This window comes from Danio rerio, chromosome 14 (genome assembly GCF_052040795.2).
Source record: "Danio rerio strain M-AB ecotype USA chromosome 14, GRCz13ab, whole genome shotgun sequence".
Classification (NCBI taxonomy): Eukaryota; Metazoa; Chordata; class Actinopteri; order Cypriniformes; family Danionidae; genus Danio; species Danio rerio.
In genome coordinates, this window is record NC_141034.1 from 38,352,508 (window position 1) to 38,366,835 (window position 14,328).

General features: G+C 35.1%; 1 protein-coding gene across 14 annotated transcripts in view; it reads right to left on the reverse strand.

The window, feature by feature from the left end:
• The window catches only part of gria1a (glutamate receptor, ionotropic, AMPA 1a), a 382,253-nt gene that overhangs the window by 21,222 nt on the left and 346,703 nt on the right, over nt 1–14,328 (reverse strand). For all 14 annotated transcript variants that reach the window (XR_015506947.1, XR_015506945.1, XR_015506946.1 and 11 more), the window contains 2 exon segments: nt 7,132–7,330; nt 6,187–6,434 (listed from right to left, as the gene is read on the reverse strand). Coding sequence is in view for 8 of the 14 variants with exons in the window: in XM_087280929.1 (XP_087137055.1) it covers nt 6,187–6,434; nt 7,132–7,330 (447 nt within the window). In the remaining 6 variants the exon portion in view is untranslated.

Here is a 14,328-nt window from a genome sequence, read left to right on the forward strand (position 1 = left end):
AAAGTTCTCCTACGAGATTGACTATACCACCTCTCGATGGTTAATGCGGTTATATTCATGGCAGGTATTAGTTGGTAGTTTGGTCATTTATTTCAGTAATTTGGCAACTGGCAAATGTCATCTGGAAAACCGTCTGAATTTCTGTTTAGTAAAAAAAACGCTAGCATTCTATTTGGGACGACACTACATACATAAACTTTGCTGTTGAGAGTGTAAGTGCATAAGTACATTGTGCATAAGTGTACTGTATTCCAAGTCTCCAGAAGTTTCAAATTTGACACTCTCTGGGGTTAGCACAGTTAGCATACTGTTTTTGCAAGTTCCATTATAATCATCATAGTTCAATGATTCAGTTCCAGTGAACAAAGGGATCTCTTTTGTTTCAAAGAGATCTCTTTGCAAAGAGCAAATCGCTAAATATTTTCAGTAAATTATAACGTGTTATAATTATAATTCAATGCTTTTCTTTTTGAACAAAAAATAAAGACTAAATAATAAACAATTTGACCATGATTTACTGAAAACATCCTTGGGAATGTTATTTAGTCTACTTGGTTTAAATTTAAATGAATGTCATTTTCATATTTTTTTCACCCTCAAGTTTGTACCCCTCATCAATTCTGGAACAGAAATTTTCAGAAATGTTATATAAGAAGTTTTTATGGGAAGATATCTTCAATGTTTGGAAATGAGCAACATGAACATTCTACTAAAGTTCTCTTTCTACTAAAGCTGTCCTAAATTTTTTAAAGAAGGAGGAAATGGTAGTAAATTAAATCAAGGATGCCCAAACTAGAGCCCCCGGGCCAAAGTTGGCCCATGGTAACCTTTGAATTGGCCCTCCATCCCATCTGAGAATGGTTCAGAGATTGTTGTTTGAAATTGAATGTAACCTTTTATTTGTTTGTTTTATTGTTAAGCTAAAAAAGCTTTCTCAAATTAAATGTTTCAATATAAATGGTGTAAAATAATCAGATTTAGTTTAAAATGTACTTAGGATGCATAGAGGACAATGCACAGACTTTGGTGATCAAATCAAGGCCAGCTTTGAAGTCCATTGTGTTATAAATGATTGTTTTTATTGCAATAAGTTATAATAAAAACGTTATACTGTGCTGCATTAGGTAATACAGATCGAAGTAATGTTTTCTATTTCCGTTTTAATATTATGAACGGAAATACCCATGGCAACTTTAATGTAATATAGTTTGATATATTTATCTTTGGCCCATGGCTATCAATGATGTTTGGTTTTTGGCCCTTCATACGAAAAAGTTTAGGCACCACTGGATTAAATGGAATCTGACCAACATGACAGAAGATGACAAAATTAGATTTTCTTTTTTAATTTTAATCTCATCGTCCCCCAAGACTGATATCAAAAACCACATCTAGAGCATCTCACTCTTTTCATCTTCTCCTTCATCCTCAGGTCTTGAACACCCCATACAGTTCAAAGGCACAGACGTACATCTCCTCGCACCCTATGTAATCGGCTGTCCGATCACTGTTGCAAGAAAATGTCGTCTGCAGCTCTGCATGTGCAAGGAATAATTCTCTGGCTTGATAAAAACCCAGGATTTCTTTCTTATCCCAGAAGAAGCAGACAGAAAGAAGTCAGAGAGTGTCTCAGGAATGAGGAACAAACAGCTACATTCGGCCTGATGAGCATTTGTTTCAGGAGGTGGCAGTGCTTTTGGGTGAGATGATTTTATTGACGGAACTCTGAGAATGGGCACAGATGAATAGAGATAAAAGGGCGCACACATCAATCATCAAGACTGCGAAACAAACCGATTGCAGATGTCAGTCTGAGATAAGACAAAGCAAATGTGGAACATCTGTCAAAGTGCACCAAAACAACTGATTAGTTCATCAGTCAGTCAAATAACCTATAAAACATGAAGTGAAATAGAAGGTAACACAAGTTAAAAAGCTCAATTAACATCTAAGTGTTCATTAAAGCAAGGAAAGCCTAGTAGATCAGTATAAAAAGGGTCTGATCAGTGTTATTTAAGCTACATTTAGACTGCAAATGCTACTGCACAGATCTCACATCATTTATATTGGTCTGGAAAAAATTAAACTCGTCACAGGAGATTGGTTATCATTTGAGTCTTGGTTTAGTTTTTAAGAAGACACACAAACATTTCCAGGATGCAAGATCGCATCCATCTATGAATATGATAATGTGTAGTCAATAAAACTAGTTTTTAGCATGCTCATCTTTGCTTCATATGGTTAAACAAGTGGAGTCAAATGGATTAATCTTATTTTTTTCTGAACATTTTGTAGCTTGAAACTTAACCAATACTAATGGGGCAGAAATAGATCAAGTTTTGTCTTGTTTATGTACTAATAAGATTAATGAAAGTTTTAGGGGTTTTGAACAACATGAGTGTAATTAAATGATGACAGAAAACTTTATTTTGTGGTAAAATAATTCATTTACATGCATTTAACTCATACAGAAATGCTTTAATGATTAAACCAATGTATTCAAAAAAAAAAAAACATCATTATACAATAACTTGCCTAATTACCCTAACCTGTCTGGTTAACCTAATTAACCTAAATAAGCTTTTAAATGTGATTTCAAGCTGAATAGAAGTGTCTTGAAAAATATATAGTTAATATTATGTGCTGTCATCATGGCAAAAATTAAAATAAATAAGTTATTAGAAATTAGTTATTAAAACTATTATGTTTAGAAATGTGTTGAAAAATATCTTCCCTTTGTTAAACAGTAATTGGAGGGAAAAAATAAACAGGGGGTTTAATAAGTCTAACTTCAAAAATGCAAACATATGCATACTTCATGCTTTTTGTCATTTACTATAAAAAAAAACTTAGTAAAATTCTCATGTTAGAATTTGAATCATGCTGTCATATTTTATGAAACACAAATTAACATTTTACCCAAAAATGTCAGAAACGCCAAAATCAATCACTTTTCAAGTTAAATACATTCATAAAAGTTAAATAAACTTAAAGTTTTGAAGTTAAATAAACTCATCTTTCTGCACCTAACATGATCTGATCTGTGCTGGATGATTATAATTTGACAGACAATATAAATACAGCCATAAAAGCCAAAGTTGCATATAAACATTATGGTACATTTTGACAGCCGCTCCACATGGTTAGTTTAGCAAGTCATAACTCAATTGAAATGCTCTCAGCATCTTCTGATTTTGACAGAAAACTCTCCCCTTGACCTCCACATGTTGTAATCATACCGCAGATGCCCATGCATTGCATCTACCAGTACATGTAAAGAAGTGTCTGTGAGGGAGTTGCTCTCTCTCAAAATCAGACAGAGACACAGCAGATAGAAAAACACATTTGCGAATTCATTTCCAAGCCTCTTTCGCTCTTGCTGTCACGGTAATGGCTAGCTAGTATTGAATTTAATTTGAGTCCTGCCCTAGGTGGCAAGATGGAAGTCAGTCATTTACATCTTGTATCCGATCGCTCTCTCTCTCTCACTCCATCCACGCTCTCCCCCCCTCTTAACTTGCTATAAGGTGACCCAAAAAATGACTGTACAATTGCTTTGAGGTCGTTTCCCCAAGGAGCTTATCTTATTAGAGAGAGATGGAGTTATTGAGGTTATTTCTACAGCTCCAAATTGCCCTTGTGAGGCCCTTTGCACTGCAATGAATGTAATATCATGTGGGCCATGGTGTATTAGTCAGATGGGTATGTTCAAGCGCAATAAATGTGACGTTAATGATGGCGGCGCACAATTGAAATAACAACCGTTCACCTTATATAGCAGCGAACATATAAAAGAAGCGTGTTAATGTCGACATTCATCTGCAGAAGTGGCTTGCATAAGAATAACAACTGATTGCTCAATTTCTTTCATGCGCAAGTCACTCGGTGAGGAGCGAGCTTTCATAATTTGTAATGAAGGAGGAGAGCAAGTGAAATTAGCATCTGGTAAACCTATAGCTTCAAAGAGGCTGTCGTGAATAATGTTTGCGCCGTCTCAATGGGCGCTGCTGTTTTAATGAAAGGATGGCAAATGCACGTGTTTCCTTAAGAGCTTCTGAAGAGGTCACGTCACTTCCCTGTCATTTCTTATGCAAGCACTTCTGCTGGAGTGTGCTGAAAACTCCTTCAATAAACAGGAGGTACAAAAAAGATGTTGAACAGCTCCACACATACAAACGATTACAACCAAACAACGTGTCCTTTTGTAGTAGAGGTTGCTTTGCATAAAGTTTTACCCTCACCTTTGGCTTAAACTAATTATTTAAAGGCGTCCTAGTATGCTCTTTTACAAAAGCCGCTTGTCCACTATCAAGCCAAATGGTTCCATTTGCCTAAACGTTCCATTGTGTGGACCAGTCAGAGTGGATTTGGTTTCATTTTCCACAAATGGAGCACTCTGGAATGCAATACAAATGCACTAGTTCTTGCCTTGGTAAAGCAAAGTGCAATGTAAACAGCAAAAATTGGATACTTTTGTTTTTGAGACTAAGTATTTCTGATATTTACTTAGCTGAATTGTGAATTGAATCATGACGCACCATTCCAGGCTTGCGTGGAAACACAAATAGAACCATACCTATCTGTTCTTGAGATGGTTCGGAATGATAGTGGAAAAGCAGCTAAAGTCATGACTTTGCTTGCAGTGTTCTAGGACGTATTCGCATGCTTGGTGAATGCTTTATTTTACGGACAATTTACAGCTTGATTAGTTAGTTTTTGACGGAAGCCTGCCTTCATAAAAATGAAATGTGTTGTGATTGGTTAGTTGTTCCAGTGCATTGTCATTGGCAAACCTCTTAGCTGGAGATCGGTATCGGGTGATAATCACATTTTATGACTCAATCGGTACTTGCCAATCTGGCCGACTTCATGAACCGATCGCAGGTGTTTGTTTACAGGTTCACAAGCAGAGAAAGACGCACGTGCGCTCATCAGCAGTTACAACAAGTGATGAGGTAAATGATGTGTGAGGAGCGGTCCCAACACATCAGCTAAAATACATACAGGTGTAGTGCGGCCTCTGTTTATACAGTTTATTGGCGTGACTCGTGCAAGTGGTGGTTTCTTAAATGCAGCCAATGCATATCCAGTGTTTTGAGTTCTGCTTATGCAGCTCCATGACGACTGCGAATTAGATAAAATACCCTAGAAATCATGGAGACGTGAGTAAATTAGCAAGAGAACAGATCGTGAGAGGCACGATTATGTTATAAGCATTACATTTTTTAGGTTAGACGAACAGTACATATCTCAAGCGCACATCCTTCTCTTTCATCAAGCGATCGAGCTGTTGTGAGGCTGTGCGGGGCTTGGAATCACAAGCATTTATTTAGGCCTTTTTACATATATAAGAACTGAAAGTTCTATGTTTTTGACAATATTGCAAGATCACTTAAACCTGACTGAAAATTTTAATCAAATAAATTTAAAAAAAGCGTTAAAATATTTTTTAAAATCTTGAATATTTAAAAATATACCTTTTTGTAATATACTTATTGCAATAACCAAATATGTATTTATAGGTGTGCATTTTAACTTCTTATGCATCAATTATGCACTCCAGCATTTCTCAATGATGAAAATGTTTGAATTGTTCTTCCATTATTTGCAATGTTTCTAAATTTCTTTGTTAGTCATTTTTCTTACCTTTTTTAAAATCTGCTTTATTTACTATTTTCTGTAAAGCTGCTCCTGACCATGACATGTCCACACTAAATGGTTATAAGAGACATGTTTAATGGATTATATGCATCATCTTTAATTTATTCTTTTAGATAAGGATAGATCATACTTAAATGATCTCATACAAAATCTTGATCAAAGTATATCAAAGTTTTTTTAATACTGACATGCCCCTTTGAAAATCAGCAAGTTCCAGCTGCACTGGTATAGTTAACTCAAGCATTTTCTGTAGCTGTAAGTTCCTAATTAGTAGCTTACAGTTACACTTATTAGTGATAAATAAAATTGGTAAATTTGGCTATATTTGTCTGGACCTGATTTGCATACTTATTTAAATGATATCCCATCTATTCATCGTTTCTGTTATTTAACTTTTATTAGGCACGGTAAGGATAACGCCTCAACACTGTATGCAGCCTCTACCACAACTGAACCACCATCTGATGTTATTTCATGACAGTTGAATCCATGCAGTCACAGTAAACAGTGGAATGCTGCCTTTACCTTAGAGGGGAACCTTTGGGGGTAGCAATACCGTAGCCTTTGGAGTCCAGGTTCCCTCCAACCTTCATAGTGTCGCAGGGTTTGCGCTGCTCGATATACTCGTTCATGGTGGACTCCAGCAAGTATGCATACTTCCCTTTGGATTTCCTCACCCGCATAACTCCTTCATCTGTGGTTTTCACAAACACTGAGGGATCTGCTGACTTCATGTAAGACCACATCTTCTCAAAGACTGCAATCTTTGACCTCTGAAAGAGAAAAGGTTGTAAATAATGCACTTTTTTTATATTTTTTTATTTTTTAACTATTTTTAACTATGGCTGGGTGATAAAATGATTACATTAATTATGACAGTACAACCTTGATATACATGATTAATACATGCTTAATTTAATGTTTGTGCCTCAGACTGGACATATAGATGACAATTTATACTTTTATTAAAATTATTTTGTTATTATTAAACAAATCTTGAGTGTCCTCAAACTTGGGGAACAATATCCTGTTTTATGATCTGTTGGAACAAGCAGGAACAAAGAAACAATTTTTTATTTCTGTCAAGATATTTTGTTAAGGAAAAAGCTGGCAAAAGATTTTAAGTTTACTCAATACAAGTTTAAATTAATTTGATTAATATTCATCCTTATAAATGTTGTAATTTGTAAAATGTTGGTTGACAAAAGAAGAACAAGAGAGAAAAAAGTAGTTTTATTTAACAATTAACTGTCTGTCTTTCACTTAAAAACAAGCAATTAACCTGAAAGAAATAGAGATATCAACTGATATAAAATATTTTAATGAGATAATCTTTTGGTTATATCGCCCAGACTTATTTATTATGACCATTAAATAAGGTTTTGTTAATGTTATTTCAGTTATTATGGTTGTTAGAATAACATTTCTGTTTTAGGTGAACATTTCCCATAATTCCTGGCTTTGTCTCACCCTGAAGAACTCTTTGGTGGAGCCTGCGTCCAGAGTGCCGTAAGCAATCTCAGTCTGTTTGGCCAAATCTTCTGCACTCTCGATGGGCGACACCATCCTCTCTACTGTGAGAAATGCAGCAAGGTTGGCTGTGTACGAGGAGATGATGATTAGCGTGAAGAACCACCACACACCACCCACGATACGGCCAGACAGAGACCTGTGGAAACATACAAATACTGGTAAATACAAACATACACATACAATCACTCTATTAAGTTTTGGTATAATTAAAATTACATAATGATGATTGTATTATGAAAATAATTAGACAATGTTTTATCTTAATTGTAAAACACTGTAATAATGTTAAAACAAAGTAAAAAAGTGATATAAAAAGTCTTAGTGTTTTTAGAAAAAAAGAATGTCATCATAGGTCTTGCTCCAAACCTAATCAAACACAGCTAATCTAGTAGTTTCTAGTAGTCCTGAACACCTTGACTAGTTGGGTCAGCTGTGTTTGATTAGGGTTGGAGCAAAACTGTGCAGAACTGCGGCTCTCCAGGTATTGAGTTTGAGACCTACAGTAGGATATAAACTGACACTCTTTTAACTCGCAGTCACATTTTTTTTTCCAACAAAATGTTCTTAAATATTACATAAACATAAACTGTATGAAAGCATATATAATATGTAAATAAATTATATGAATATGTGACTCAATTCAATTCAAGTGTATTTGTATAGTGCTTTTTTCAATAATTATTGTTTCAGCAGCTTCACAAAAGTTGCACATTATTGCATTCCAATCAGATTAAGTTAAAGTTACCATCAAATACAAGTTATTTACATAGTTAACCTGCAAATTTATATCATGTAGGTGATGTCTGTGTGTACATGTTTAATGAAATGTATTTGTGTATTAAGTGTATGTGCTGTCCTGGAAGTCCTTCATGCTTATGGTGACACTTTACAGTAAGGTTCCACTAATTAATGCTAGTTATTGTATTCACTAACATGAAAGAACAAAGAGCAATACATTTATTGCAGTATTCATCCATCTTTGTTAATGTTAATGAAAATAAAGTCAATCTTTGCTAAGATTATCAAATGTATTAAAAAGTATTCTTCATTCTCAGGTCATGTTGGTAAATATATTTACTAATGTAACCTTAAAGTTTATTTGAACAGTAACACTTTGCAGTAGGGTTGCATGATTTAAAAGTAGTTTTTGTATTTATTCCTGGTGAGCGGAGATATCTCAGTTCTGCCTTTGAAGAATGAAATCAAATATTCGTTATGCTTTTCTCTTAAGCACACATTTATTCGCCCTTTTGACAATCTCCGCACATCCTTATTTTGTATTATTGTTAATAAGAACCATTTTGGATTTGAATAATGGATTAGCAAATGTTGTGCTATGGAGTCAATCTAGGGCCATATATACTTGTAAAATAAAAGAAAGTTTTGCAAAGAAAAAATAAAGCATGTAGCAAAAAAAATAAAAATAAATGCAAATCTCCAAAAATCGCAAAGCGAAAATAATTTTTTGTGAATTAGAAATTAATTTTATTAACAAAAATAAGGAACTGCAAAGGGAAAATTATGTTTTGAGAAATAAAAATGAAATTTGCAAACAAAAAAAGAACATCAAATAAAAAATTCAAGCAGTGCCAAAAAAAAAAAAAAACTAAAATATTTGCAAATAAAAAAAAAACTATAGTCAAGAGAATTTGGGCTTTTACAGCAGGCCTGGACCTTCTGGAGATACTGTTTCTCCAGGTGATGACTTCATATAAATGGTGGCAGGTCTAGGTGTTTCTTTGACTGCACCCCCTTGTCAAATCAGGGCCACAAAGTAAAATGAGCGTGAAGTGCAAAGTGAAAATTTGAAAAAAAAAATTTTTTTTTTTTTGGCACTGCTTTTTTTTTTTAAATTTTCCCTTTGCAGTTCTTTATATTTATTAGCAAAATTACTTTTTATTTATTTAATTAATTTTTTTTGGAGATTTGCATTTATTTATTTATTTTTTGCTCAATACTTTAACTTTTGTTTGCAAAACTTTCCTTTCATTTGGCAAGTATATATGGCCCTAGATTGACTCCATATTGTTAATTTTTAGTTCATGTAAGTAAACACTTATTGTAAAGTGTAACCAAATAATTTTTTCCTCTAATATCATAGCTGAATTTTCAGTGTCATCGCTTCAGTCTACAGTGTTTAATGATCCTTCAGAAATTATTCTTATTATGGTGATTTACTGCTCCAGAAACATCTAATATTATGTACTGCATATAGATAAAACAGTGCAGTATATTAATATCATTCATTTATCTGTTATCATCATAGCCCAAACATAATTATTAGTTTATCAATGTCATGCAGAATTTTAATCAGGTGCTGAAAATGTTGTATCTGTGATCGAGAACCGAATGGATATCACACGCTCAAATGAAGACCCATTAAGAGTTTATCAAGTCTACTCATTCAAAAAATCAAATCTCATTCAGCGGAGCACTGAACATTTTCTACACTCTAACAGCATTACAAACGCTGGCCTGCATGGAGATTCTTCATGCACGCCTTGACGCTTACAGTGGTTGAAAGTCTAGAATGTTTGATACGCTGCTCCCCGTCTCCACTCAGCTATAAACTCTTAGCGAAATGTGCTGAGAGCAGATAAGAACTATCACAATGCAACTCACCAGCAGCGCATTAATCTCACTTTTAGGAAGTTGCCAGTATGTTAAACGAATAAATGCATATTAATTGCCGTGGGTTAATTGTGATGAGAGCTCTCAGCTACTACTGTAATTGCACTTTAACCAAAAACATTTATAATATATTTAAAAAAACGGATTGTCCAAATCCCCTAGGATGCAAAACTCTCTCTTGAGTGAGTCTAAGCAGTTCACAACTAGAGGTAAAAGGTTTCAGGGAAAGCTGTTGTTCGATATGTGTGCTGGAACAGGAAAAGCTGCTCAGATAAAACTCAGAAACAAAAACAAATGCAAGGTTTAATCATGTAAGCTGTGAGGGAGGCGAAGCCCGTCGTGATGAAAGGCTGACGAGATTGCAACCAAAAGAAATATAAAAGGCAGGAACCTGTGAACCCGCCGGATGTGCGGAGATTGTCAAAAGGGCGAATAAACGTGTGCTTAAGAGAAAAGCATAACGAATATTTGATTTCATTCTTCAAAGGCAGAACTGAGATATCTCCGCTCACCAATTCCAATTTCACAAGGATAAAAACTGAAAAAACAATTTCACCCCTGGACAAATCCTGGCCAGAACATCATGTGAAAAGAATAGCTTTTTAACATCTCTTAGTTTTTTTTGCCAGTCCTTTGGGGGTGGTCTCTAATCCCATAGCCCGAATTAAGCTCAGGCAGGCATGTGAGATCAGTTTAATGCCTCTGAGGGAGTTCTAGATGGTCCACCTGCAGGACTAGAAGGCATAAACGAAAGCAGGGCCGCTCTCCCCTGAGTTCCTGGCAGACAGGCGGCGTAATCCTTTCTCTCTGCTGGAGTAAAAAGCGAGGTTAACTGTGTACATGGTGAATCCACCTTGATAGGGGATAACTAGGGTAGCCAACTGGTCTAGTGAGACTGATTTAAAACCTGAACTCTTAAGCCCAAAGTTTACTTTAGCTTTTGTTGGTATGCGTGCAGGATTTTTGCACTTTCAAGATTGCTGAATTTATCTCAAATTCAAGCAATTGTAGCAAAAATTGGTGGAGCTTGCATATGTTTTAAACTGCCACAGATTTCCCCTATATTTTGGACAGTCAGGACACCTGTGGTGCCACAGAGCGCCATCTGCAAACATTTTTTTTAACTCAAACACATTTTAGTATTCGCCTATGAGCTTATTGGGTGTGCAAACAGTTTAATACATAATGTAAATCATATGTTGCTGGTTTATATGGTTTTGGGCTTGAACAGAGCAATTCAAAGGCCAGTGGCCAAGCACTCATGTATTATCTGCATTTTCACTTCAGGAAAAATTAGTTTGAGCGGACACAGATAATTTAATTACTATTCAGAAGCCTGACAGATTATTAGTAGCAACAATAATCTTTTTATTTATGCAAAACATCCAATTATTTTGTTTGCAAAAAAAACTTTTTTTTTACATTAAACATTAATGTATTACATTAATACATTAACTTGAAACTTTTCTTTTACATTAAAGCTGGAATGTGACCTTTTTTTTACAAGATGACCTAAATTTTAAGCAATTGTGTAGTTTGTTTGTAGTTGTTTAATTATTTTAATATCACAAAGAATACAAACGCCCTCTGTCTTTAGAAAAATACCATTCCAAGAGGAGTGAATTTACAGTATAAACGATAACAATGAACTATGAGAGGAAAGAACAAGTAAATAAATAATTACACTAAAATTACAAGAATCATTTAATAATCGAAATCAAGGTTTTGATTTTAGGTCAAATCATCCAGTTCTAATAAACCTGTTAACATAAGAGTAGCCTTCTCTCTCTGGCTCTCTCGCTTTAGGGGTGAACTCTCTCTTTCTCAGTTTCTCTCAATCAGTACGTTTATATGGACACCAATAATTAGATTTTAATACAATTAAGCTAATACTCTGATTAAGAGTCTACCATGTAAACAGCGAGTTTGGATTGATTTAATCTGATTAAGGTCATAATCAAACCAAACAGAAATTGGATTAAGACATGGGAAGTATGAGGATTTTAGTGGCATTATTGAAGTGCAGCACAGACATGTATACACCGCAAATAAACTATTACTGTTATGTAGGATTTTCTGCGAATTTTGCGACAGGATAGTCAATCCACACACAGCTGTTTGACATTATTCTCTTCACCTACTGAGTCACTGAAAGACCACAGACACCTGCATCTCAGAATGCAGAGGTTTTTCCCAAACAACATGCGGTATCAAATTCTATTAAAACAACACTCTTCATCAGTTCATACTCGCATCCAATATCTTGTTCTTGTATAATGTTCCTGAAAGAAAGTGAAAGTGCCAAACTGCAGTTAAATTAAAAATCAAATATCCGAAATTACATGAAACTCCAGAGGAAATGTGGATAGCTCAATGACGCAATGATGCTAATGGAATAACGTGCTATAACATTTAAAACGGGATCATAAAAAGAACCTTCATAAAGCAACTCATGTAAACACCTTAATCATATCATTGTCTTATTCAGATTAAGGCAAATAATTCAGTTACTAACATCAATTTAAACGTAGTCAATGTTACCTTTATATAAATTACAAAGAGACCAATAGTTCTCGAGATCAAAAAAATTACTAATGAATTAACATGTGTAAATTAGCGTATTCGATTTACATAGCATATAACAATAAAAAATGCTGCAAAATGAGCAAAAACTCAACACAAAATCTGTCAGTTTAGCTTTAAATTAGGAGGATAATCGCAAAAAACATTAGCAGTCAGTTTGCACTTTGCATGCACTTTGCATATGACTGTTATTTTAGGTTAGAACAGAACAGTGTTTGTGGCCTCACAAATGTGTTGACACAGAAGTTTAGGGTAGCAGCTGTGACAAAACAACTTCGAGGGACCACAATGCTTAGCTTGCACATGTGCTCTGAATAGCTTTTTCCACTACTTAATTTGTCCACAAGGTGTCAGTCAACCTGGCCGTTGTTGCAGAGCTGGAAAAACAACTGAAGCCACAAATCCAACAGTTGCCTATGTTGATGAGCACTTGTGGTTATAAAATAAACATTCACAACTAGACATTTTTTTCATTCATAACTTTTACACTGGAAGAGGGTGAATCTTTCTAGTGAATCTTTCTGCGTTGCGTGTCTGTTTGAGCATGCTATCAAATTAAAATATACTTTGAAAGGCTGAATGTTTGACTGCATGGGATGTCATGTCTATATTTAATTTCTACATCCTCTCGCTGGATGTAATGTGTTTACAAATCGAGCTGTGCAGAGAAAGCCATGTAAGCACCTACTGTAGGATGGGAAATTTATTTGCTGAATGCTTTAGTACACAGCACTATTATAATGTAATGATGCTGCCAAATCAATATTCAGTGTGACCAAGCTAAACCGTAAAAATGATTCATGACAGAACTTGCCGAAGTGTGTTGTGCTAGTGCTAAACTGGTCTTATGAAGATGCTGAAGTGTTGTGTCGGATGTTTATTCCACATCATTTCTCATATGAGCTAATTACATTTATTATATTCATATTCAGAGAAATACAGCATGCTGTATTTACCTCCACCAAATAACAAGATGCATTTATTTGGGAAAATAAAATGAATGACTCAATACTAAATTATTTTTTTTTTCTTCCATTAGTAATATCACCATATTGTGATTTAATAACTGCCTGTTGACTGAAACACAATATAAGGATGCACCCACTAAGCATGACACACTTCACTCTAAAGATAGAAATACACTTCCTGGCCACTTTATTAGGAACACCTTACTAGTACTGGGTCGGACCCCTTTTTGCCTTTAGTACTGGCTTAATTCTCCCTGGCAGAGATTTGACAAGGTACTAGAAATATTTCTCAGAGATATTGGTCCATATTGACATGATGGCATCACGCAGCTGCTGCAGATTTGTCAGTTGCACATCTATTATGTGAATCTCCCGTTCTTCCACATCTCAACAGTGCTCTATTGGATTGAGATCTGGTGACTGCGGAGACCAGTGAAGTCATTGTCATGTTCAAAAAAACAGTCTAAGATGACTCGCGCTTTATGACATGGTGCGTCATCCTGCAATGCTTAATTGTTACAGATGGGCCCAAAGCATTCCAAGAAAATATCCCCCACACCATTACACCACCACCACCAGCCTGAAGTGTTGACACATTGCTAGATGGAAATCAACAGTTTCTAAAATACTTAGACCGGCTCGCCTGGCACCGACAAGCATGCCATGTTCAAAGTCACTTAAATTCATTTTCTTACCCATTTAGATGTTCGGTTTGAATTGTAGCAGATCATCTTGACCATGTCTACATGCCTAAATGCATTGAGCTGCTGCCATGTGATTGGCTGATAAGAAATTTGTGTTAATGAGCAGTTGGGCAGGTGTACCTAATAAAGTGGCCGATGAGTACATAAGAAAAGGCAAAAACATAATAAACTGACGATTAAAATGAAAATGTAAAAATGTAAAACCTTTGAATGAAAGAAAAAATAAAAGTTACTTTTCCATCTCCCGC